General features: G+C 42.6%; 2 protein-coding genes across 2 annotated transcripts in view; one reads left to right on the top strand and one right to left on the bottom strand.

Moving 5' to 3' along the window:
* HS6ST3 (heparan sulfate 6-O-sulfotransferase 3) overlaps positions 1–18142 on the bottom strand; it is a 587571-nt gene extending 569429 nt beyond the window's left edge. The window contains exon 1 of the mRNA XM_074378433.1: positions 16658–18142. Within this exon, the coding sequence (XP_074234534.1) occupies positions 16658–17385 (728 nt within the window). The 5' untranslated portion in view covers positions 17386–18142. The remainder of the gene's footprint in view (positions 1–16657) is intronic.
* Positions 17387–24660, top strand: part of LOC141579779 (uncharacterized) — a 30092-nt gene continuing 22818 nt past the window's right edge. Inside the window, exons 1-2 of the mRNA XM_074378434.1 lie at positions 17387–18510; positions 18988–19193. Coding sequence (XP_074234535.1) covers positions 17496–18272 — 777 coding nt within the window. The 5' untranslated portion in view covers positions 17387–17495 and the 3' untranslated portion in view covers positions 18273–18510; positions 18988–19193. The remainder of the gene's footprint in view (positions 18511–18987; positions 19194–24660) is intronic.

Genomic DNA, 24660 nt, shown 5'->3' with positions numbered 1-24660 from the left:
TGACACACACTACTGGCCCTACCACTTTCCTCTCATCCATCACCAACCCTTGTATCCTCACTTCTCTGCTGACCAACCTACATTACATGATCTGTTGCTATAAATGCTTCTAGGCAAACAGCCATAACTCTCCTGCTCCTCCCTTGTAAACCCCAGCCCTGGTTAAACTCAGCTGTGTATTAACTCCAAGCCTCCACCAGAGCAGCTTAATGTTGCTGAAGAAAACCACAGAATCATGCCAAATGGACTGGTTTCAAATTTATAATCACAGGTCTCAAAACAGAATTCAATACTGCCACACAGCTTAATTCCCTAGGAAATTTGTTTTTCCAGCTTCTGAGATAATTATTCACACCTTCTCTGCTCTCCTCAAATTTCCAACATTCCTTCCTCTCCTCCCCGCTCTCAGCTAAGGACCTTGCTTCATGCTTCATAGTTAAAAGATTCAATCACACTAGAACCACCACATCCTTCAACTGTCAATTCACCAACCTTCCCATATCTGTACTCAAATGCTCTCCCTTTCCTCCCATTAAAAAGGGAAGAAGACAGATGAGATCCTGCGTTCCGGGATCAGATCATCTCTCATCTTCTTAAAAACATTCCCCCTACCATCACCCCTCTTTGCTTTATCATTCCTGTGAACATCAAACCTGGCTCAGGGTCTCCCCCAAGGCTGCAGTCTCTGAAGACTAGACAGGGCGGAAGGACACCTGCCAAGCTCACTCACAGGAGGCTTCAGTTCCTTCCCACGTGGGCCTCTCCATAAGGCTGCTGAGAACACAGCTTCACCCAGGACAAGGGATCCGAAAGAGAGAGAGAGAAACACCCACCAGAAGCCACAGTCCTTCTATAATCTCACCTCATCCCTTTGATTGTATCTGATTCATTAGAGTCAAGTTCCTGAAGTCAATACTGAGGGTGGAGAGAGGAATTAAGCTTCACCTCTTGAGAAGAGTATCAGAGAATTTATGGACATATTTGTAAAACCACACTGTGTAAGAATTTAAAGTTATTCTAAGTTATTCTAAATTTGATACTGAATCAAAGTCATCTCCTCAGTCCAGCATGCACTCAGGGCTCTCTCTAAACATCCATCCCAGCACCCACCCCAGTATCACTCAATCTCTTCAGCCAGTTCAAACCCTTTATCACATGCTTTCTTCACTCCTGCAAACATTCACACTCCTTCTTTCTTTTAGCACACCTTCTTTAGAACTTTTATATCTAGTTCTGATTACAATACTATGAATTGACTTAAATGCTGTGATGTAAATACGTCTGATTCATTTTGTCTATGACTTACATACTGTGATTTTATTCCTTGAGAGTCAGGACTATGTCTTCTCCTCAATCTGTGTCTTCCACAGTGCCTGGTATTGGGCGACGTACAATCACGAATGACTCAATCCATCTAGCTAGCTAGCTATAGAAAGAAAGGGACCTTAAAATAAAACTGGGTATTTTATATCTCTCTCGTTAATCAACGTTTTTACAAGATTGTTTACATTATAAGGAACTGGCTGTCTCAGGTTTCGCTTGGTGTTGCAGCTCAGCCCTGCCTTTTCTCTCTGCCTTCACTACATCCATGTCCTCCTACAGCTTAGAAGCAACTGGCATGAAGACTTGGTCCCACTCTCATGTCTGGAACCAATCCACAATCCTGACCTTGGATGTGAGGGCACTGATTAGTCTAATCCTGGACTCAGACTCAATCTGACCTTGCACCTGTACTCTGACAGTTGGCTTCTACACTATTTTAGCATCCACTTTTTATCACCTCCGTGCTTCTGATTAACTAGATTCTTTGTCCTACGTTTGCGTTCCATACTTGGTGACCACTTTAAGGATACGTGGGATTTGTTTTAATCAAGTACGGTAAGACAAGTAGACACAGAAATGACAGCCATGAAGGAAGGAGTTTTATATATTCACAGATACCTAGAAATAGGAAAAAGAGCAAGCCACAAAGGGCCATACACGGAAGCACCAGGGTCCTCCAGGAGCCAGAGGAAGCAATGGGGAATCATGGGTAAGAGGTTTCCAAAGGAAAGAACAAGTGAGGCAGGGTAAGTGGGTTCAGGACTGGCTAGTGTGAGTAATTCCAGTGGGCTTTGGGGAATAAGGGCTGTCCCACGTTGTCCGGTACCGGCCCTGGGGTGATTTAGGGCAGGGGAGGTAGTGACCTGGAGTAGACGAGCTTGAAAAAGTAAGTAGTGGGGGGATCAGGGCTCTGGATTGGTTGGTTTGCGTGTGAAGACACGCTCACAGCCATGCTCATTTACTACCTCAAAAAACTAGCTAACCCTGGGAGAAGCGAGCCCTCCAGGGTCAGCATGGCCCCAGATGTCAAAGCATGAAATATAAAAACTAGAAAACAGGACTATTACAGTAACCCACGTCAGTCTGCCTTGGTCCTGCTTTCCCCCTGCTGGTTCGACTTACTCAGATAGCTGTCAAATTTACACAACATCAGCACAACCTAGGGAGGAGAGAGCTGGTTCTGAAACCAGATACACCTGGGTTAAAATACCTAACTGCTCCACCAATGACTCCTTCTGCAACCATGGACAAGAACCTTAATATCCCCGAACGTCATTTTCTCATCTGTACAATGGAGATGATAACCATGCCTACTTACTGCAGGTACTAACATCCATAAAGCTCTCTGCCTAGGGCAGAGTAAGCAGTCAAAATGTGTCAGCCATAATTACTATTCCTTCTCCTGCTCATTTCCCTGAAACTGTGCTGTATGTGATTGATACACAGCAGACATTAATAAATATATGTTGAAAATGACTGAACCAACAAAAGAGAGAATAAAAAAAAAAGTCAGTGAATAGTTCCAATTCTTTGACTAATCATAGAAATGCAACAATTTTCAGACATAGGTGAGAATATCTGACAGGCTGGACCTTGGAAGTGAGGCCTGGGTTTGAAGCCTAGCTTTACAATTTAACCCCACGTCACTCTCTAAAACAGGACGGAGATGTTATTGGTACCCTCTCCACGTCCATCCCTCCTTCCCCTTGCTGGGCGAGCCCCCATTTTGTTCTGCTGTCCAAATGTGATTCAGGGGAGGGCAACCCTACCTCTATCTTCAGGGACAAATCCTGGAGGGCCCATTCCCATTGCCAGCGACTGGCTTACAAATGGGAACATGACCCCTTCTGCTCTAGTCATTGTTCATTTGGCCGGGAAAGTCTCCCTGTACAGCTGCAGCCTTCTTGCAACCATGAGGGAGGCAGCCTATGGCCCAAGTTAGCAAGCTCAGGGCGGCAGAGTAAACACGTGGAAAAGCACCTGGGTCCTCTGCACAATAACAATAGCTAACATTTAATAGGCGCTTACTCTGCTTTAGGTATTCTTCTAAATGTTTGTGCGCATTAACTCATACGATCCTCATCACTAATACCTGCTGGTGATGTTTTTATCACTGTTTTACAGGTTGGGAAACTAAAGCGTGAAGAATTTATGCAATTTGTGCAAAGTCTCAGAGTAACACGAGGTAGACTCAGGATTTTAACCTACAGTTGGGTTTCAGAACTTACATTCTTTGCCTCCTTGCTTTACTGGATCTGGAAAACGCTATTGAGACAGAATCAACCAATTCCCTCTGGGCTTGTGATGAGATTTAAAATGTCTTACTAAGCCAACATGAACTAGCGTTTTCGCTAAATGCAGCTGATGGCATCCTAATACATATACTCGGATTCTTCATCTTTAAAACACGGATAATTCTCCATGCCTCCTGGGGTTACTGCTGAGATTAAAAGTTCAATTAATGATAATGCTCCCCCCAGTTCTTCTGGATCACCTCCTACTGTCAGTCATCACACCTCTCAGGGTTTTCCATCAGCTTCCTGAACTTCTTCTAAGACTCCACCCAGCCCAGGAGTGATGTGTGCCTCCAGTCTCTGCCCATGCAAATGTGTATAACCTCCTGGGAGCGACCAGGCATTGCCTCATGTATAAAAACCAACTCATTACTAAGCAAAATTATTCTCCTAATAGATACTTATTATAATGCAAACTTGACTCTGGAAGATTTTATTTTCTATTCTTGCTTTCTTCGTAATTAGCTGCAAAACCCAGTTGTGCAGTGAAGAGCTCAGTGGATTCTCACATCCTAAATCAGCTCAAATGAAGGACAGTTACATTCTCAGCTCACTTTCAGGACATATTAACCAACAGCTCTAATTTATAGCTGTCATGTGAAAATAATGGAAAAGTTATGAATACAAAATTTAAAATATCAACTTTAGGCTAACTTCCTCAAAAGGGTAAAACAATGGGAAAGAAAAAAAAATTTGTACCTTGATCTGTGCCAAATCCCTGGAAGAGAAGGTTTCTTGATGGTCTAAGGAAAAGACTAATGCCTTCTGACAAGACTTTTAAGATATATTACATCCTGTTTTAAAAGAAAGTGCTCATTACTTTAACAAGTTGTTGAGCTGAATGTGTATTTTGCAGATTTTTCAACTGCATCTTTGTCATTTCTGATTTTTAAAGCTCTCTATAAAAGCTAAATGATATATGCATTGCACTTCCAAAATCCAACTTTCCTTGCTTTCCATTCTATATCAAAAGGCTTCTTACTGTCAGTGTAAATTTAAATGTCTATAGTACTTTATACTTTACAAAGTGCATTCCTAGTCATTTCCTTAATCCACAACAATTCTAAAAAAGGAGATAGGACATATATTCTTATCCAGATTGTCCAATAAATTTGTAAATTTATTTATGCTTGTTTTCTTTCATTTTTTCATTTATTCAGTCATTATTTATTTGATAGCCATTATGTACCAGGCACTGTTTTAGGCACTGAGGATGCACAAGGGAATAAGTGACCATCTTCAGGAAACTTAAATTTTGGCAGGAAGACCACACAGTAAATAAGTACACAAATCAATGAGGAAGCCTAGATTCAACTTTAGAGCTTTTTCAGGACACCGCGCCAACCATCTGGTCCAAATTCGCTAATGCAAACGTTTTCTTTACCACAAATTTTGGCAGTTTGATTTCTTGGACTCGAATCTCTTTTGGGTTTCCACAAAGTCTCCTATTTTTTCATTTCCCTGAAGTAATCCAATGGACAACCGTCAAAACGATATTTAATAACCAGCACATTCAGAGCACTATTACATTCCCCCAAAACAAGAGAACTGTGGACTTAAATATTGACTTAAGGAAGACACATATGCACAGGTAAGGGTTTATGTGCATTAACTTATATGATCTTCATCACTAACTGACACAAAAGCTGGACCCAGGCAATCGGAGGCCCCTCCCTGACTCCCCTGTCCTTGGAAACGATGTTCCATCCACCACTCCCACCATTCCCTAGAAGCTATTTCAAGGATGTAGCCTTGAGAGAGCAGGTATTGTTGGGACCATCTGGACGGCCTACATGCCTGAACCCCACTAAGGTCTCTGCATAAATTCTTAAGATTCTGGCAGGTGGGTGCAGAGATCTACTTATCTTGTGGCCACCGAAGACAAACCTCTTATGTAAGTTGCCTTGCTTATTACACCGGCCACCTACCCATCCAGAGTGATCTGCCTCTTTCTTCAGGCTTTCCCTGCCCTCTGTGCATAGCACCAGCTTCAGATTTCACCCGAGAAGTCCCCTAGGTTGTGAACCCACACTAACACCAGGCAGGAATGTTCTCATCACTGTTTGACAGATGGAGAAACTGAGGTCTGGAGAATTTGTGCAATCTGCGCATGGTCACATAGTAATCAGTGGTAGAGTCAGGACTTCAACCCACAGCTGGGCTTCAGAACTTCTGTTCTTTGCCTCTTTGCTCTACTGGATCCAGAAAACGCTGTTGAGACAGAATCAGCCAATGCTAAGACCTTTTTTTCTTTTAACCTGGAAAAATACATTTCACATTAAATTTTGAAGTACAAATTAATATCCTGCAAGAGTCTACCCATTTAGTTACCAGCAGTTGTCTGGCTACACAGGGTTTCTATAGGACAGCATCTCAAATGACTGCCCTCGCCTGTTTTCCGTCTCACAGCGCTCACTAGCTGTTTAACTTGTTCCATGCGTCATTAGTAATCCATGACTTATTTGTGAAAGTGCAGGGACAGCACTACTACAGACCTAACACAATGAATATCTTATTAGGAAGAAATTAACAAATGAATTGCTGCCGATCAATAGGTGTTGAAGAGAAAATTACAACGATAGTAAAGCTTAAATAATTTATACACAACATTGATTTTTTCATTACATTAATTATTTCTTTATAGCACACATAAGGAACTTGGAGAATAAAACTTTCAAAGCAAAGAAATTTATCTGTGGTGGTACTGTAGGCTTAGGGCTGAACTTAAAAGACAAAGAATGGACCGTGATCGTTGACGAATATTTTTAAGATTAAAAATGCATCAGGTAATAAATTTGACACTTCCGGTGTAGCTAAGTTCCTTCATGTTGCCCGACGTTTTTAATACATAATACTTTTGTTATTTATTTATCAAGAGAAGTACTGATAGAAATGTTTATAAATAGAACGATCCATTAATCCACCCCCTCCATCACTTATGGGGAAGGCACAATGACAAACTCGATGAAGCTATGTGGGAAACATCACATTCTCTGAAACCTCTCCCAGAGTCTTTCAGTTAACTGGACTTAAATCCAGTAGAACAGAGTAGAGGTTCCTTATTGCTAATAACTTGCATGGCTGGTAGAAAACAATCCCCTAAGGCCATTTTATCACGGCAAGTAGCTTTCCTACAGATGTAAGGGCCTGAAGATGATCCTCGTGGTTACAGACCATTGCTGACTCCAGCCACATCGCAAAACGGTGTCCCAGAGAACAGTAAAAAAGTGTTGTGCATAAAGGGGGCTGTGAAAAGAGGGTGGAGGTAGACGTGTTCTTCGTGGATGGTGGTGCTCCCAGCAGCTCCAGATCCCCTCCCACAGATGGGAGAAATGACACACGCGCATCAGTCCCAATCGATGTGCTAGGTACAGACACTGCACTGAAAATGGCTTTGTCATCTACAAATACATACGTTGAAGAGCATTCTGCTCATGGCATTTTGACTCTGGAAGTTAAAGAGGCGAATTAATGGTTCTTTTTTTTAATCTTCTCTGAGTTTTCTCAGATACCAACTTCATTTAACAATTTTTCAGCATCTAATACTGGGCTCCAGGTTCCTAATGTATCATACAGAGTTGCACGAATGTATACTTTCAGGCACATCCTATCTTCCCCCAACAAATAAATATGGAAGTAGGGTTTCAAAAGTCCTATAAAATTAAAACTAAAAACATTTGAATAGTTTCAAGTGTGATATAAATATTTTTCTTCCCTCACCTGTTACCTTCAGAGACTTAGAGCCACATTAATATTATTCTTAATGTTCTGGAAAGTACATCTAAGCAACAGAAAATATCTCATCTCATATATGTGCTTTTGCAAACTATAGCCAGTTTTGCAAACTATCTTGTCATGTCTTAACTAATACTGTTACGTAACTTCAAATCAACGAAATACCACACAGATAAAATATAAAATGTATTGTCCACTCCGCATCATAATACAGATCTAACTCCCAATATGTCACAATCACCAACAGACCCTGGGGCACTAGGGTGACCAAACACCTGAATTTAGGATCATTTTTATTACTCAGTGAAAAGTCACTTGTTTACGGTCATGGTTCCATTGCTGAGGGTCCTTTATTGCATCCACCATTCTTTGGGTGGAGACTGATTCCATACAGAAAACAGTAATTCCATACAGAAAATATATGTACAGGTACTAAAATGTTTGAAAAGGAGGAGGGGATTTGTTCTCAGTCTCATTTGTAGAACTGAATGCAGGATTCATAAAATGAATTAGAAGAAATTCCAAACTGTTTTAAGTCCCTGTGCAAGTTATTCTCCATTTTCATCCACTCTGCCCCCCACCCCCACCCCATATCCATTCTCCACCTCTCTCTGCCTTGGTGAAGTACAGGGAATGAGTAGCTTCAGGTAAATTCAGCCACAGGAAGACAATGGAAGGAGGCAAACAATTGGGAGGAGAAAGGAGTCAAGCTGTTTCTTCCCCACCCCTCCTCTTGGTCTCAGCTCCAAAATTCCAGCCATGCTGCTTTCTAGGAACAGCTCCAGGGACGGGGGAGCCCTTCCTACCACTGAGACCGTAGCTCCTGTCAGGCTCCTGCAGACAATGGATGCTGATGCTGCCTGCCTGCCTCTGCCCCTTCAGCCCGGGGTGGTTAACTGTTTCCCCTTGTTACCAGTTGCAAAGAACCTCACGTCCAATGTGGGTGCCCTGACCCAGTCCATCCCTCTGTAACTAGCCCCATGGCAATCCCAGAGGGTGCCCCTGTTTGCTGCCAGGACCTACAATACAGCTACCAGAGTTTTAAAGCAGCAACTGGATACAGAAAAAGAATGCACAAGTGAATAAAAGAACACCAGCAGCATTCGACTACACCAGCACTGCGAGTCGGATCGCCTCCTAGACAGAGGATTACGTCCCATAAACGCACCAGTGAGACAAACCACGGCATACGAGGCGCATTTCTGACCTCCATGCTCACTATCACCTTCTTCCTGATTCAGTTCTTTAAGGGCTTCATTCCTCACTTTGACGACTTTTCCTCTCCTTCTCTCCTCCTCTGTAGCATCCTTCTAATTCACACTCCACGCCATCACTGTCTGTTCTCCCTTCTTTACATGCCACCTGGTTCTTTACCGTGTTACACGGGTCCCACCTGCAGATTTCCACACACAGGCTGTTACCCTACACCTATGGTTAAAGGAAAGTCACTTTTACTCTTCCTTCTGGGTCTATGTTTTCATCTTTGAACTAAATCTATAAAATTCTACAAGTTTCTAATTAGAGCCCATAGAATCTAGAAGCCATCATCCAGGTTGACAGTCATATATCCATAACCCTGAGTTCTTTGGAAGAAATATTCTGTAAAATCTAATAAATAAACATGGTGCACAGCAACATGGCTAGCTTTCCTACCCTCTTATGTTTATAAAGAAACTAGAATTCAGGGGCAACTGTGAACATATGGTGTTAAATGCAAGGTTCTGACAATAAATGACCCAGTACTTACCAATAAAAGCATGGTACACTATTCATAATAGCAATGAACTACAAATATTTATGTGCCCACAGGCAACTAATTCAATTTCACTGCAGGATTCCTTCATTTATGAATTTAATTGTATGTGTTTAAACATTTTTTGTTGCTGTTTCATTAATATCCCATAAAAAAATAAAATGATACGCTGAAAAAAAGAAAGAAAGAGAGTTTCCATTCAACAGCATTCATTAAATGCCCACTGAGTGTCCATGGTATCCTAAGAATTAACATTTACTTTTATCATTCATGGCTTTTCTTCTGCACCACAGCTTGCAAGTTCATTTTTGCATCATGAACGATGAAAAGTTCCAGATTCAAAAGGGGTAGTACAGGTTTAAGTATCATTTTATTTTTTCACACAAAACAGCACAGATGTATGAGATGAGTCCCATGAGAAAATAAAAATGGTGACTTTTTCTGTGTCAGGCTCTGTTCAAAGAATGCCACATGCATTGTTAGCACTCATCATGAGATAGCACTATTATTCCTCCCATTTTCCAGACAAGGAAATTGAAGCACAGAGCAGTAACTGACTTAGTCAGGGTTAAGTGACAGCAAGTGGCTGAGCCAGATTAAAATCCAGCTGGTTTGGCTTTGCAGCCCATGCTCTAAACACCACCCTAATTACATCCACACGTTGGCATCAGTACAATTTTCAGTGGCTAATACATTTGTCATTGACTTCCTTCCACTTCTCTTGAGCACTTTTTTCCTGACTCAGGGTCTCCTCCCACTGCTCTGCAACATCACAACCTCTAACCAGAATCACCTTAACCATCTGGCTTTAACCAGCAGTAATCCAGAATCTACATTATGTTTCCTTTGCTCATCCTCCCATCCTACATCAGAGTTCCAGTGCTCTCCATGTAGGCTGGTATTTTTTCCATAAGTGAGAATGAACAATGAGATTAACCTTTCCAAGAGGCAAGAACATCTGTTTGCACCCAGATAAATTTCTGATATGTGGCATACTCTAATAGGAGAAAACTTCTAGAATGTTCCAATAAGCCCTTGACTCTACATTTATGTTTACTCCTCTTCCAGAGAATAAGGGGAATTGACATCTTGCTAATTATGGAAGGCAACTACTAACAATTAGAATGTACATGACACAAAATAAGAGAGGGAGGACACAAAATGTTTGATAATTCCATCTTTTAAAGAACCAAAGGCTTGTCAAGTTATACGGATATTTTTACAAGGTAATCTAGAGCATAGAGTATTACTTTCAGCTGACATTGATTGAACATCTTCTATAGGTCAGTCTCTGTGCTGGGAACTTTACATATGTTTTGCTGAGCAACTGTATCTGAGAGAGGAAGATATAACAAGTAACGCCGTCGAGGTTAACAAGTGTTTAGGATACTTCCCAAAACATAGTTAAATACTTAGCTATAATTAAAACAAAGTTATATTAGCCAGTTAAAATCAACAGAGAATTTATACATGATATCCGTAATTTAACAAACTCAAAAATAAGATAATTAATTACTGCAAAATATTAATTTGGGCTCCCCCTTTACTTGTTTTCATACTAAACCTATTTCTTGGCCCAATAATTTATTTCATGACTCTTAAAATCACATTAGGATTTGCCAGTCTCAATTAAACCTGTTTAATTCATTATCAAGCATAAATAACTTTCAAATGGCATACGCTTCTGATTGTCCTTAGTCAAGACGAGATGATAATAATTAGCTTTGGGGAATAATAATATAAAAGTCTAAGATTAAGCAAATCCACACTGCTACTGCCTAAATTTACCATTTTCCATGAACATGTATATTTCTCTGAAACCAGCTCTTTCAAAAATCCCAAGGTAGCCAGCAAGAAAAAAGGTAGAAAAATAAATCATCTCTTATCATTTACCACTTCCAGTTTTATCTTCACAACTCAAAAAGAAAAATAAAAAAAAACCCGAATGGGTTTAATTCAATCTCTCTCTGATTTATAACAAATACTGGTGGTTTGAACCAGAAGCAATACTTTAAGAGGCCCTGTAATGAACATACAAGTGGATATGGCATACAGACAGAACAATCTCTGATCTTCTTGGTTTTATACTGAACACAAACCTGGTGGTGAAAATTAACCTTCTGTGCGGTTCAACATTTCTAATTAGAAGAGACATCAAAAAGATTATCCCTTAGAAAGCAGTAGGGCCATAATATTCCGGTCTTTGAAACAGAGCTCTGCTGCCTCCTTATATATTGTAGCCTGCTGTCTAAAGGAAGAGCAATAATCAGATGATGTTTCAAAGTGGTTATGGCTTTTTGTGGCAAGTTGTGTTATATTTTCTCATCTTACCTTTTTATACTTATTATTAAGAACCAGGCATTCTAATATACAGGAACTGTTTATTGCTTTGGACTCTGATGTGTAAAATGCTTTACCAAAAGTTTCCTTGGTAGAAATGTTTGCAAATCTTTGAGAATTGACTAGTTCACTTATAATCCTTGTGTGTGTGTGTGTGTGTGTGAGTGTGTGTGTGTGTGTGTGTGTGTGTGTGTGCAGTGGAGGTTGTTTTGTTTTCTCTGTATGGGGCAAGAAAGCGCAGAAGAAAGATACTCTGAGCTCAGCTTAGACTAGAACACAGAACCTTAAAATGAAAGGCTGTCCAGCCTAAGCCCTTCCTCAGGAAGAAATTCCTTTTACAGAATCAGTGATTAATTAGCTACGTCTAAAATGTTCATTGCGGGGGGGGGGGGGGAGCGCCACTTCACAAGGGTTCATTCTCATGGTAGGCAGTGATAAATTGTATGAAGTTCTTTCTTATTTTGAGCTGAAATCCTTATCCCATCACTTCTATCCTACTTATCCTAGTTCTATCCTTAGGAGAAATACAGAACAAGTCTCCTGCACCTTCCCAATCTCCCTGCCTTGAATATTTGAGGGCAATTTGTATGTATTTCCTGTATTTTCTATCTCCGTATTAAATACTACCAGTTCCTTCAATTATTCGTCATGTGACATGATTTCCAGATGTTGTGAGTAAATGGGAGTCGTAGCCTGACACAAAATTTTTCCCAAAATTTTAAAAAAAAAAAAAAGATCTGAAGGCTTATTTCTCATTTATTTACAACTGTAATTGACATAAGTAGAAGGACTGTCCAGATCCCAGTAGTCCTCCCAGGAGCTGTATCAGTGCTAGCTCCCCTTCATGTGATCACACACACACACACACACACACACACACACACACACCACGCATGGGATGGGTCTGTGATACAGAGTGGGTCAGAGAACCTCATTTCCCTGGCCACACTGATTGGCAGAAAGGATGGTCCCAGATTTCAAGCCTGACAAATCAGGCATCCCCCCAAGGTTTTAAACAAACTCAGAGAAGTCTTGCTTTCCCTCTCAGCTTGTAGAGCTATTAGATCTGACAGCCATTTACTCATTTTATGGAATAAACCAATTTGATATAATCAGTTCAATACGCAAAGGGGCATGGGGAGAAAAGTTCCCAAATCTCCAGTTCCAACCATTCTTGAAACCAACTCAACCCCCGTCTTTCCTGTGGTCTGGCTATTAAGCCAGTTATTCCCCTCTGCCTGAATTGAGTTTGAGTCAGGTTTGTATCATCTGCAACACAGAGGGTCCTAACTAATACAACATTCATAAGGCTCCAAACACTTTAACAGGATCAACAGAATGGGGGTCATAAAAGAAAACAATTGCCATCCCACTCTGCAAGAGGTATGGCTGGAATCTCTTTCCATCACGATTTAAGAACGAGAACGATACTTGCTGGAGAAGATCAAGGTCTATCTTCCCTAATAGCCTAAGCTCTTTGTTTATTTATTTAAAACTGTATTTCTAGAACTGTCACAGTGCCTGGCCCATGGTAGGTGCTTAAGACACACTCCATTATACCTGTCATAGTAAAACAGAAGACACAAAAGGCAAAACATCAACGATAAACCACCAAAACGATGACATGAGTTCCCTGGGGAAAACTTAGACATATCATTGCACCTCCTTAGTATTACATTACCCACTTGCCATGTAAATTTTGGGACTAGATTATCTCTTCAGTCTTTTTTACCCATAAAATGCTATCCATACTCAATTATGGTAAAGAAGAGTCTTCTAAAGACCTGGGCATACAGATCAAAAAGGGGAAACACACTGTAACAATGAAGGAAGCATAAAGACAATGAGAAAGAATAACCTACCAAAGAAATAATAGAGAAAAGACAGGAAAAGAAAAAGAATGGGAAGAAGTCGTTACTAATATGATAAATATGTCATGCAGATAAACCATCTTCCTGTTAGCTTCCTGTCTCATTCTAACCAAATTCTGTGGTCAGAAATGCCCTCTGCACTGGATCCAAACTGCCAGCCCAGAGCCTTGCCCTTCCCTGGGCCTGGATAACCCAAAGGATGGCTCCTTCCACTCCACCAGTCTCCTTTTGAGAGCCAGCTCCCTGCTTCTGCCTGTGATGTTAGGGGTTCCAAACTCCTCTGTCACCAGTCCAGACTGTTTCTCTTGTCACCAACAGAATGTACACTCCATTATACTGTGTGCCTCCCATCCCTGTTTCTCATCCTGTCCCCTGCAATGACTGAAGCCCAAATGTCCACAGCTTTCAATTTATTGCCAAAAGTTTGGAACTTAGGATTCTGTCTCCATACAAACAATCATAAAATGGCATCTGTATTAATTAAGGTGACCCATTTATACTGAGCTGCTCTAAGGAACTGACCACATTCCTTTTGTGAAAGAAGGCGTCAATTAGGGAAAACATTGTTATTGCAATCGACAACTAATATTTAGTATTACTACACACCTGCATATCAAGTATTGAGCACTATGTACCAGCATACTACGCTATGCACAGACACTATGCCAAGCAGTTCGCATGCATTTGCTCATTTCGTTCTCAAAACACCCCTAAGAGGGAAATACCAATTATTATCCACATTTAAAGATGGAGACTCTGAGGTTCAGAAAGAGTCACTTACTAACTTACACAGCTAATAAGCACAAGAGACATATCCATCTGACTCCAGAATCCTCACTCTTACGCCTTGCATGGCCAACAAGGACACTGATCCCTGTGATAAATGGGGAGGGGGGACCTTGGGAGAACCAAAAGCAAAGAGACTAGGGAACCAAAATCAACATGATCTACTTCTCGGTTTGGCTCAGAGTCAGCCCTATTTGAAGTAGAACCTTGTTTCCATTATGTAGCCATAGATTACCTGCCATTTTGCATTGCGGAAATGTACCCTCTATTATCCAGGCTAATCTAGTTGACTGTAGAATGCTGTACACAGACATTCTAAAGACAGACAACTAATTCAATCTTCTCTGCAGGGAAGATGCTACTGAACATCTCTTCAACTTTTTCCCTATTGCTTTTGATGCAGGGCACTTCACATAAGCCACAACTATTTCTTCCTAAGGCGTTTAGAGAAGAAAAGTAATTGAGAATACCAGGAAAAGAAGAGAAGGTGAGGATGAAGAGGAAGAAGGATTACCAAAAATGGTACCCCAAAAAAAAAAAATGACAAAAAGTTTAAAACAATGTTTAAAAAAGGGAAACCAGTGCAGGTTATTATCTGACAACTTGCAATTCTGAGAGAAATGAATGTTCATGGTCCATCACCAAACAAAGAAAGGCATTTGACTGTGCAACAGAAACCGTATGTTCAGATAGCCAAGAGGTGGCATTATCCTAAATCAGAGAGTAGAGAGATGCTGAGTATTTCCTATAGAAGGAAGACCTCACTGCTGTAATCTATGCAGGGTCTGTTGTAGCAACAGCATTTCATCACTAAGCTAAAATCCAGTTTTCGATTCCATAATCTCTAATTCCTCCAAAATCTTCATCTACTCCCGAAGACTTTCACATACATTGGCAGAAAATAATGCCAATCCCTACTGAAGAATCACTAGATATTTCTACGTAATAATTAGTCTTTAGTTTTAGTGAGATAGAAGCTGGGAACCAGATTAGCAAACTCTCTGGGGTCATTCAGGAATTAATACATAAAGGTGTAAATGCAAAAAGTACCATTTGGAGTGAAATATAACAGAGACTGTCTCTCATTGAAATAATAGTCTTGTTTGGTAGGAAGCTTGAGAGTTAATTATTCATTGAAAAACTGCTTTAAACAAAAATAGAGGGGCAGGATCTAAAATACTACACAATTAGAAATCTTTAAAAGTAAAATGTCCTTAAAATATACTAAGGAGCTTACTGCTTTCAATCCAAGTCCAACCAGTTTCTTATTCTAACTAATTTCCATTAAACAGGGAAAGGAGCAGGGAGGAGAGAAAGTATTTGAAAAACTGCCAGAGTAAAAAATCCCATAATGAAATTTTGCTCATTCTTGAAGAAATGAGGTAGAATTAGATGCTTCAGTGGTGGTGAATTCCAGAATCTGGGCAGCTTCCAGTAAATGAAGCTTTTCCATAATGTCAAATGCAAAAGCTATCTGATATCAACATATTGAGCTTGAGTTTTTAAATTCCTATTTCCTTACACCAAATTGTTTGAAACCTTTGAGATAAAAACCTCAATAAACTACTGTTCCAAGCTTTTAATATTTTAGTCCCTTGAGCAAGCATGTCAGATTAATCTTCAAATTACAATGGTCAGAAAGAACATTCAACCAAATTCTTAAGCCTATGCCTCTCTCGAAGGATGTTAATAAGGTAAGCAGTTTCACTGGCTATTAAAATTTCAAACTTTTCCTGATTCTCAGCAACATTACTATTTAAAAGTGGGGGTGGGGTGGGAAAGGAAGCCATTCTGTCCTGAAAGAAGTTTCACTTATTATCTTCGTATTCACTTAGCATTTAGCACACTGACAGGCACACAGTAGGCATTTAACAAATACTTTCAGAATGAGATGATGGATTGGGCTGGGGAGGGGGGTGGAAATCTTGCTGAGAACAGCATGAGTCCAAATCCTGGCATTGCTCAGCAACAAAGCCCACTTGCAGAATTAGGGTTATCGAGGTGAGCAGGAATTTGAACGTGTATCTTCAAAGCGGCATCAAGAAAAGTGCTTCCTGAGCAGGAGAGCAGCCACCCTACTAGAGCCACTTAAAGACGGAGTAGACTCATCTCTGGCTTCTCCATGACCGGAAAACTCCTGCCCTGCCTCCGTGCAGCTCCCCCTGCCTTTTACCTGGTTTGAGTTTCCCCTCACAGAACTTAGGTACAGGATTCGACCTCTCTGATCTAACCCAAGCCTCGCCGTTCCACGGTGTTCCGCGCGTCTGCTAAGAGGGAGGCCACACCGTGCTAGGCACATGGAAGGACACACACAGGACGACTGCTCCCGAAACCTTTGCGGGCGGGGGGACGGCGCGGGAAGCGATGGGGGCGAGGGGAGGAGCGAGTTCAAGACCGGGGCACTATCCAAAGGTTTCCTGTCTCTCTCCCAAAGCCTCGGCCCAAACCGCTGGAAGATGCTGGGGAGCCACCTGCACGCCGAGGGAGAGCGGGATCGGGACTAGGGGGAGAGGGCGGGGAGGTGGCAAGAAGCGACACGGGCCAAGGGACAGTACCTGGTGTGGCTGTGGTTGCGGGGACAGTCTTTCTTCTCCATAATGGCCGGCACGCAGTTGGTGAGCTCCGTCCAGTCGGCATGCAGTCCGCAGCTCCAGCCGGTGGAGAAGCGAGAGAAAAGCCACGTCTCCTTCTTGCCCGGCCGGTGGCAGGTGCACTTCTTCTGGCCGGCTTTGCAGCTACACGGCTGCTCCAGCCGGATGTTCTTCACCAGGTGCCGACCGAACGTGGTGCCCCCGGTCTTCTGGATGTGCAGGAACACGATCACGTCGCGCCCTTTGATGTTGAAATCCACGAAGCGGGTCAGGTCCTTCAGGGTGAAGTTAAAGCGCGGCACGAACCGGGGCAGGGAACCGTTCTCGGGGGCCTCCGGGTCCGGCTCCTCTTCCTCCTCCTCAGCCTCCTCCTCCTCCTCCTCCTCCTCCTCCTCCTCAGGGTCCCCCGGCTCCTCGTCCTCGTCCTCCGGCGCCGCGGCCCCCCGAGACCCCTCGGGCGGCCCCCGAGGTGGCGGGGGCAGCTGGGGCCGTCGCTCCCACTCCTCGAGCGGCGCCTGTGCCCGGCGGGCGGGACTCGGGGCGGCAGGCTGGCCGGCCTCCCCGGCGCGGGGCTGCTCCCCGAAGTTGGCGCAGGAGCTGGTGCAGGAGGGGGACACGTACTGATACATGATGACCACGAAGAGGAGAGTGAGCACCGGCGTCAGCAGCCACCTGTTGAACCTTTCATCCATGGTCCCGCTCTCAGGCCGGCAGGCAAAGCGGCGGCGGCAGCGACGCGGACTGGCGCCCGCTCGGAAGTTTCGCGGACTCCGGGGCGCGGCTCCGAGCCCGCCGCTCCTCCATGCCCCTGACGCCGAGGCGTGCGGCTGGCTGGTGGCCCCGCGGCACTCCGGCGCTCCGGGGCTGGCAGAGCCGGGCCTGCGAATCGAGAGGGGAGGCAGGCGCCGGCGCGCGCGGCGGCGGCGGCGGCGGCGTGGGGCGCCCTGCGCTCCCGGGGGCGCCCGGCTCGGCCGGCTCCCTGCTCCGGCCCAGGCGCGGCCAGGCCCTCAGGCGGCGCGGGGCATCCCGCCGCCGGCGCTCAGGCGCTGGGGAGCGCGACTCGGGTCCTGGACCTGCCTCGGGCAGCCGGGCAGCCGGGCAGCTGCGGCCGCGAGCGAGGGGGCTGCATGAGGCTCTACAGGGCGCCGGCCAAGGGCGAAGGCGCGGCCCGGCCCCGCCGCCCGGGCTGCACGCGGGCCCCACGCCCCGCACGCGCGCCCCGTGCCTTTGCCCTCAGGTCACGAGGCGCGGGAGCCGCGAGGGCGGACGGCGCTCGCCGCAAGTTTGCAGAGGAGCCCCCGCAGCGGCTGCGGGCGAGGCGCTGGTGCGGAGCCGCCTCCCCGGGCGAGGCGCACTGCTGCTCCGGGTCGGTCCGCCCAGGCGCGAGCACGCAGACACACTAGCACACACTGGCTGGCACCGCCACAACCCGCCAGCCGGTGTGACAGGAGCCCTGCTACCCGCAGCAGAAACCTGCCCTAGGTACGGAGCATGCGCCAAAGCTTTCCACAGCCCCGGAGGAGTTTCCAGGGGAGGAGTCCGCTGCTCCGCGGGGCTCGGAGGAGGCAGCCGGGGGTGAGAATCCCTTCAGCCTAGAGCCAGGAGAGATTTGGGGAAAAGGCAAAGGCGGAGCGAGGAGAGGACGCCAGGAGATCTTCGCTGGCGCTGGCCCGAGACCTCCAAATCGGCAGCTTTCTCAATCTGAGAGCGGACAGAAATCTGGCCAGTCTATTCGCAGGGATAACACCTGCCTATCGCTGGGCAGACTCACCTAGACTGGACTTTACAGGAGTTGGCTAGCCTCTTGGTGGCAGCGGGTAATTGGCTCTAGACTGCTTTTAATTTCTACCCAAGACATTCTGACTGGCGCTTAAGTTTTTTGGTCCTTCCTTAACTACAAACTTGGGGTGTTCAACTCTTCGACTTCATTCAACCAGCTCCATTCATCAATTACCCATTAGGCGCCTACAGTGTATGAGGCACTGTGTTCAACGCACACTTCATTTCTTCCAGCACCAGACAGTTCAGCCCACAACCATGCAGCACTTAGAACATAAGAGGAGTTTAGAGGTCACCTCCTAAAATTCATCCTACTAATACACAGTGAGCCCCTAGATGTGCAAGATTCACCCCTTCCCCCCAGTGTGGAGGATAAGACGTACACTGAGCTGTATTTCACAAGCTAGAAAACTGTTGTTTTGGTGTGGATCTTTTTAACTTTATTTTCCAAACATCTGAATTTTGCATTTATCTGAGAACCAAATCTTTGTTTAATAACAGTTTCTGTTTTTCAGGTAATGAAATCATCAAATTGGAGTAACTGCCCCTCTACAATCCCTGGACTTGCTTGACTCAAACGGAGAGTGGCAGTGTACTGAAGGCAGACACCATGCAGTTTGATTCCCTCCTGGCTGCTCTGCCAGTCCTGGTCTCCTACACCTGACATCCATACCTTCATAACATCCAGGCTTCCTTCTTGACCTGTTTATGGATCTATGAGGTAATTGTCTCTTCCTGAGATACTGTGCTGATTTCTTTCATTTGTCAGACTGTCCCCTTCACAGCCATCAGTTAAGATCCAGATTTCTTTCAGGATGCTAACGCTGGCTCGTAAGAAATTATTTTTATTGTTCTAGGCAGATTGGATTCTTCTCAACAAAACTTCCCTCCCCTGCTTCCTTTCCTCTTTTCAACTCTATAAACAACCACAGTGTCCTTCCTGGTACTGTATGAGACTATGTTAGTAAGGAAGGTGAGATGATTCAGTTTCTTTAAAGCTGACTTGATTCTATTTCTTTTTCTCTCACTGAAAGTTTAAAATCCTATTAGTGGCATCACACTACTCTCCAAAGCAAGAAATTGTGATAGAACAAAAACCCAGTAAAACCCAACGATTATTTCCTGAGTTCATCTAGTTAATGGTGTTATTTATTTTTTTAAATATGCTTTTGCTTTAGCAAAGTTAAAATCTATTGTACCTTTTCATATTACTTTACTTGAGAAGTTTGTCATTTTCTATAAAATCACTTGATATCACATAGATAAATATAACCTCATTAGCTACCCAAATGTATAACCTGAGTGCTGGTGGCAATTCGTATAGTGGAAAGCACTTTCCTAGCCATTATCTCATTTGCTTCTCAGAACAACACTCTAAGGAGATGAGAGAATTACAGTCCTCTCACTCTATGATTGGGGGGAGGGGATTGGTTTTAAGACCCCTCTCCAAAATCCTGGGTTACTCAAGTCCCTTATTTAAAATGGTGTAGTAGTTGCATTTAACCTATGCACGTCTTCCCATATATTTTGGGTTTTTTTAACTGAAGTATAGTTGATTTATAATGTTGTGTTAGTGTCTGCTGTACAACAGTGATTCAGTCATACATATATATACATATTCTTTTCTATTATAGATTATTATAAGGTGTTGAATATAATTCCCTGTGCTATACCAGAGACCCTTGTTGTGTGTCTATTATATATATGATAGTTTGTATCTGCTAATCCCAAATTCCTAATTTATCCCTCTCTCCCTTCTCCCTTTGGTAACAATAAGTTTGTTTTCTATGTCTGTAAGTCTGTTTCTGTTTTGTAAATAAGTTCATTTGTCTCATTTTTTTAGATTCCACATGTAAGTGATATCATGTGATACAGTTGTCTTTCTCTATCTGACTTAACTTCACTTAGTATGATCATCTCCAGGTCCATCCATGTTGCTGCAAATGGCACTATTTCATTCTTTTTTATGGCTGAGTAGTCCCATATACTTTAAATCACTCTAAATTACTTATAGTACCTCGTACAATGTAAATACTATGTAATAGCTGCCGGCACACAAAAAATTCAAGTTTTGCTTTTTGGAACTTTCTGGAATTTTTTAAAAAATATTTTCAATCCTCTGTTGGTGGAATCTGAGAATGCAAAACTGCAATATAGAGAGCCAAATGTATAATATCCCATTTGAGAGATGAGGAAACTTAACCAAGGAAAACTAGATGAAAGCAGAGGCAGGATTAGAAACCACTTACACCACTGAATGTATTCAAATCGCCATTGAAAAAATCCCATGAACATCAACAACAGAGCCCATAGTTTCCTCTCTCCTCTCTTGAGGTCCTTGGAGCTGAGGCGGAAAGAATCGCAACAGAACAATTAAATCATTTTTCCTGTCCCTCCAGCTTTACAGGCAAAGCTGAGCGATCTCTACACCCTGTGTTATTTTGGAGCCTAGCCTGTTACTTTCCAGACAAACAAGGGAAAGACAAGACAATCTTCCCATGATTGTATCATTGTTAAATTATTTAGGGGAATTTCAGAAGAAGATGTTATAGCAAACAAATGTAACAGCTTCTGTTGCTAACAAAATGTATGTTTCCATAAATAAGTGCACCTTTCACCTTTTTCAAAGAATATTATCCCAGAAGATCTGTTTTTTGCTTTCAGTAAAATCACAACTCATGGAGTGCCATCATTTTCTTGAGGTAAACACAAGGAAAGCAATTCATAGAATCAAGCAATTACATAGATAATCCAGACGTAGACCCAAGTGTTCATTTTCGATGATAGGTAACTTTGGCTGTGTAAACAGTCTGTCTCAGGTGTGGTCTTCCTATTCTAGTTGTGGAACTTGGTGTGAACTAATCAAAGCTCTTAAATAACATGCAATAAACAGGCTTCCTTATCTACAAGGGCAGACTTCACATTCAGGCGAAAATGAATAGAAAATTTCTAAAATTGAATGCTCTCCAGGTAAAAAGGAAAAACATGTTTGCATTCAGCCTACTATAGTTACTCCACCATGACACCAGCTGGCAATTGTTTCTGGCTAACAGATTGCAGCTACTATGATTCCTACACAAATTATTAAAATAATAAAAATAATGTTTTCAAAGAGCTTTCTTCCACTTCCTTTGCCAGTCTAGCAATGAGCTTGACACTATCTGTGAAGCAATTTGTTCACCTAATTTTATGCCTTAATAAGCTTTACTACAATTATTTTCTTGCCTGATTCCTTCTCTGCCCTAACTTTAGTACACTTCCTCCCTGTTCTTCTCAAATATTCCCCTACCCGTGAACAACATTGCACTCCCCTAGGATTTAAACTTTTGATTAGAACAGTCCCCATTTAATCAAGTTCAATTGGGAGATAAAATTGCATCTCAACTTCTCCATTTTCCCTTTGGTGCCAGAAACTGCCTTTGAGATTGTTGAGGAAACCCTGGAGAGATTAACAGTCCAAACAATCACAGAGAATACTTTCAGATCCCCTACATTTGCACACAGGAGTATATGGATATGAATGCCCTTCAATACAGATGAAAAACAAACTAGACTGTGTAAGTCATTGACAGCGTAAATCTCTCCTTCAAGAATTCAAAGTGCTCATATACACTGAAATGTCTTTTTTTTTCACTTTTGTAAACAAACCAAAAAAAAAAGCCCCCCAGGGTGAGCAGTTTTGCAAATAAGCGGCAAAGCAGTAGCTTTATTTTTCCGGAGGAAGTTAAGCAGAAGAGTTTGAATAGACATTGAACAGACAGGGCAAACTGCAGAAAGAATAGTGATGTATACCGAATGTATTCCAGTTCACTACATGATTGTAACTTTGGGGCAACTATAACCCTCTATACTGCTTCCCATAAAGTTCTATTTGTGTGAACAGTTCATTCTTCGCTTTATTGTGTAATACTCTTCATCCACCGTTGCCAGCTGCCAGCGAGTGATGAATGGAACTACGCTACCTGTATGCACAATGTATTCATTAACTTCGTATTGTGTAAGCAGATGCAATAGTCTTTTCAGAGGAGATGTTCATTTATTTCTTTAACAAGAATTTGTTAAGCTCTTGCTATGCACCAGGTGCCCTTCTGAGTGCTTTGGATACTGCATTAAACCAACAAGACCAATAGGGACCCTGCCTTCTTGTAGCTTATGTTCTAACCATGGAAAAACGAATGATGAATAAGTAAACAAAATTCATTCATTTAATCCAAAGATATTTATTAGGACCCTGCTATGTTACCAGGTACTTTGAGGTACTTGGGATATTTAAAGAAATAATTTTTGCCCTCAAAGGTTTAAATGCAAGCAGGGTAAAATAGTTGGGCCTTGCTGGCCACTGTAAGACATTTACCCTGAAAGAAATGGGGAGCCACTGGAGGATTTAAACAGTTTTTAAAGGACAGTTTTGTTGAGAAGAGACTGTAGGAGGGCCAGCGTAGAAGCAGGAAAAGCAGCTAAGTGGTATTCGGCAACCGAGAGAGGTGACAGGGCTCAGCCCAAGACATGGTGGTAGCAGAGGGGGTGGAGGGAAGTGGTCAGATTGCCTGCGTTTTCAAGACAGAGCTGTCAGTGTTGGTGGGTTGAATGCGAAGTATAAGAGGAAGAGGGAGCCAAGGATGAAGCCAAGGTTTGGGGCCCTTGTAATTGGAAGGACGGAGCTCCCATCAGCTGAACTGAGGCCCTTTCTGTCTGCCAGCCCCTTTGGTTCTTCTACGACCTTCTCTCAGGGGCATCTTTGCATCTAAGTCAGTGGTTTTTCAACCGTCAACAGACCCAGCACTCATTTTTGTTGAACAAATATTTTTAAATAATCCCAACTTAAATATCATAAATAATATGACTCTACATACCCACATAATTTGCCAGACTAACAAAAAATGTTTTAATTGTAATGTTAAGGAAATACAAAAAGAAAGTTATTAATAATGGAGCACTATATATTTCAACATGTAAATGCTCAGACCTGACTACAGTAGACAACATAAAAATGTAATCAGATGCCTGTGTCTCTTAAATAGCTTGTGTGGATATAAGAGAATTAAGATCAGAAGCCATCCCTTTCAAACTTGAAAGAGCAGAGGTGTTAGTGGATACTAGAATTAAAAATAATGTTAGGATAAGTAAGAACAGTCTTGACTTACAAATAAACATATGATAAGAAAAAGAAGCAAAGATCATGCACCAAGATAAACTAGATTTTTAGAGTGAAGAAAACAGGAAAATATGATTCTCATAAATGAGCTAGGTTTTCTTTTTAAATGTTGGGTCAAAATGCTTCTCTGTAATATGAAATATCTCAAGATAACAGACTTTCTGTCTTGAAATACTACTACACATCAAGCCAATCTGATTTCTGAAAGTAGTGGAATATTTGAAAGTCACATGGAGCCAGACAATTCTATCATTGCAACCACCAAATAAACACAGTAGGGTCTCCCCATCATTCTGAGAAGCCCAAACACCCCCCTAGGCATTGATACCACTCCCACTCCCCTGTCTTTCCCTTGTCAATGTAAGTCAGTATGAGGAGATAAAGAGACTGAAACAGCACACATTTTTTTCCTCATTCAGTCAGACTTTGATTCTTAATGGGTAAAGACACACTTCTAGGATTTTTTTTTACATGATACCTATTTTTTCTTCAAAAAGTCTGGTTTTGCATTTGAAACCAAAACTTGCAGATACTAATCACCAAAGGTCACATAGTTAGTAAGTAATGCTACTTGGATTTAAACCAGGTGGTTAGCTTTCACAGATGGAGAAAGTGACTGGATTCCAGACAGATGTTGGAAGCTAAATCAACAGGACTTGCTGAAAGATTGGATGAGGGGGAGTGGACAAGAGATGAATCAGGGATAATTCTGAGGTTTGTCATTGGAGCTGCTGGAAGGCTGACAGTTCTAATTACTGACAAGGGGGACGTGAAAGAGAAACCAGCTGGGAGGCTGAGGATTCAGGAAGGGTGAATTCTGAGTTCAGCTTTGGATAAGTTAAGTGTAAAATACTAATGAGACTGTGAAATGGAGATATTAAATATATGGTTGTATCTAGAATTTTGAGCTTAGCTATGACTGGAGAGGAAATAAAACTGTGGTGGTTTTAATAACATAGGTAGCATATAGCAATGAGTGCTCTATAAATATTTGTTAAGGGAGTCAGTGAAAGACTCAGTAAGCAGTTACTAT

This window comes from Camelus bactrianus, chromosome 14 (genome assembly GCF_048773025.1).
Source record: "Camelus bactrianus isolate YW-2024 breed Bactrian camel chromosome 14, ASM4877302v1, whole genome shotgun sequence".
Taxonomy (NCBI): Eukaryota; Metazoa; Chordata; class Mammalia; order Artiodactyla; family Camelidae; genus Camelus; species Camelus bactrianus.
The sequence above is the reverse complement of the archived record's forward strand: the minus strand, read 5'-3'. Positions and strand labels throughout refer to the sequence as shown.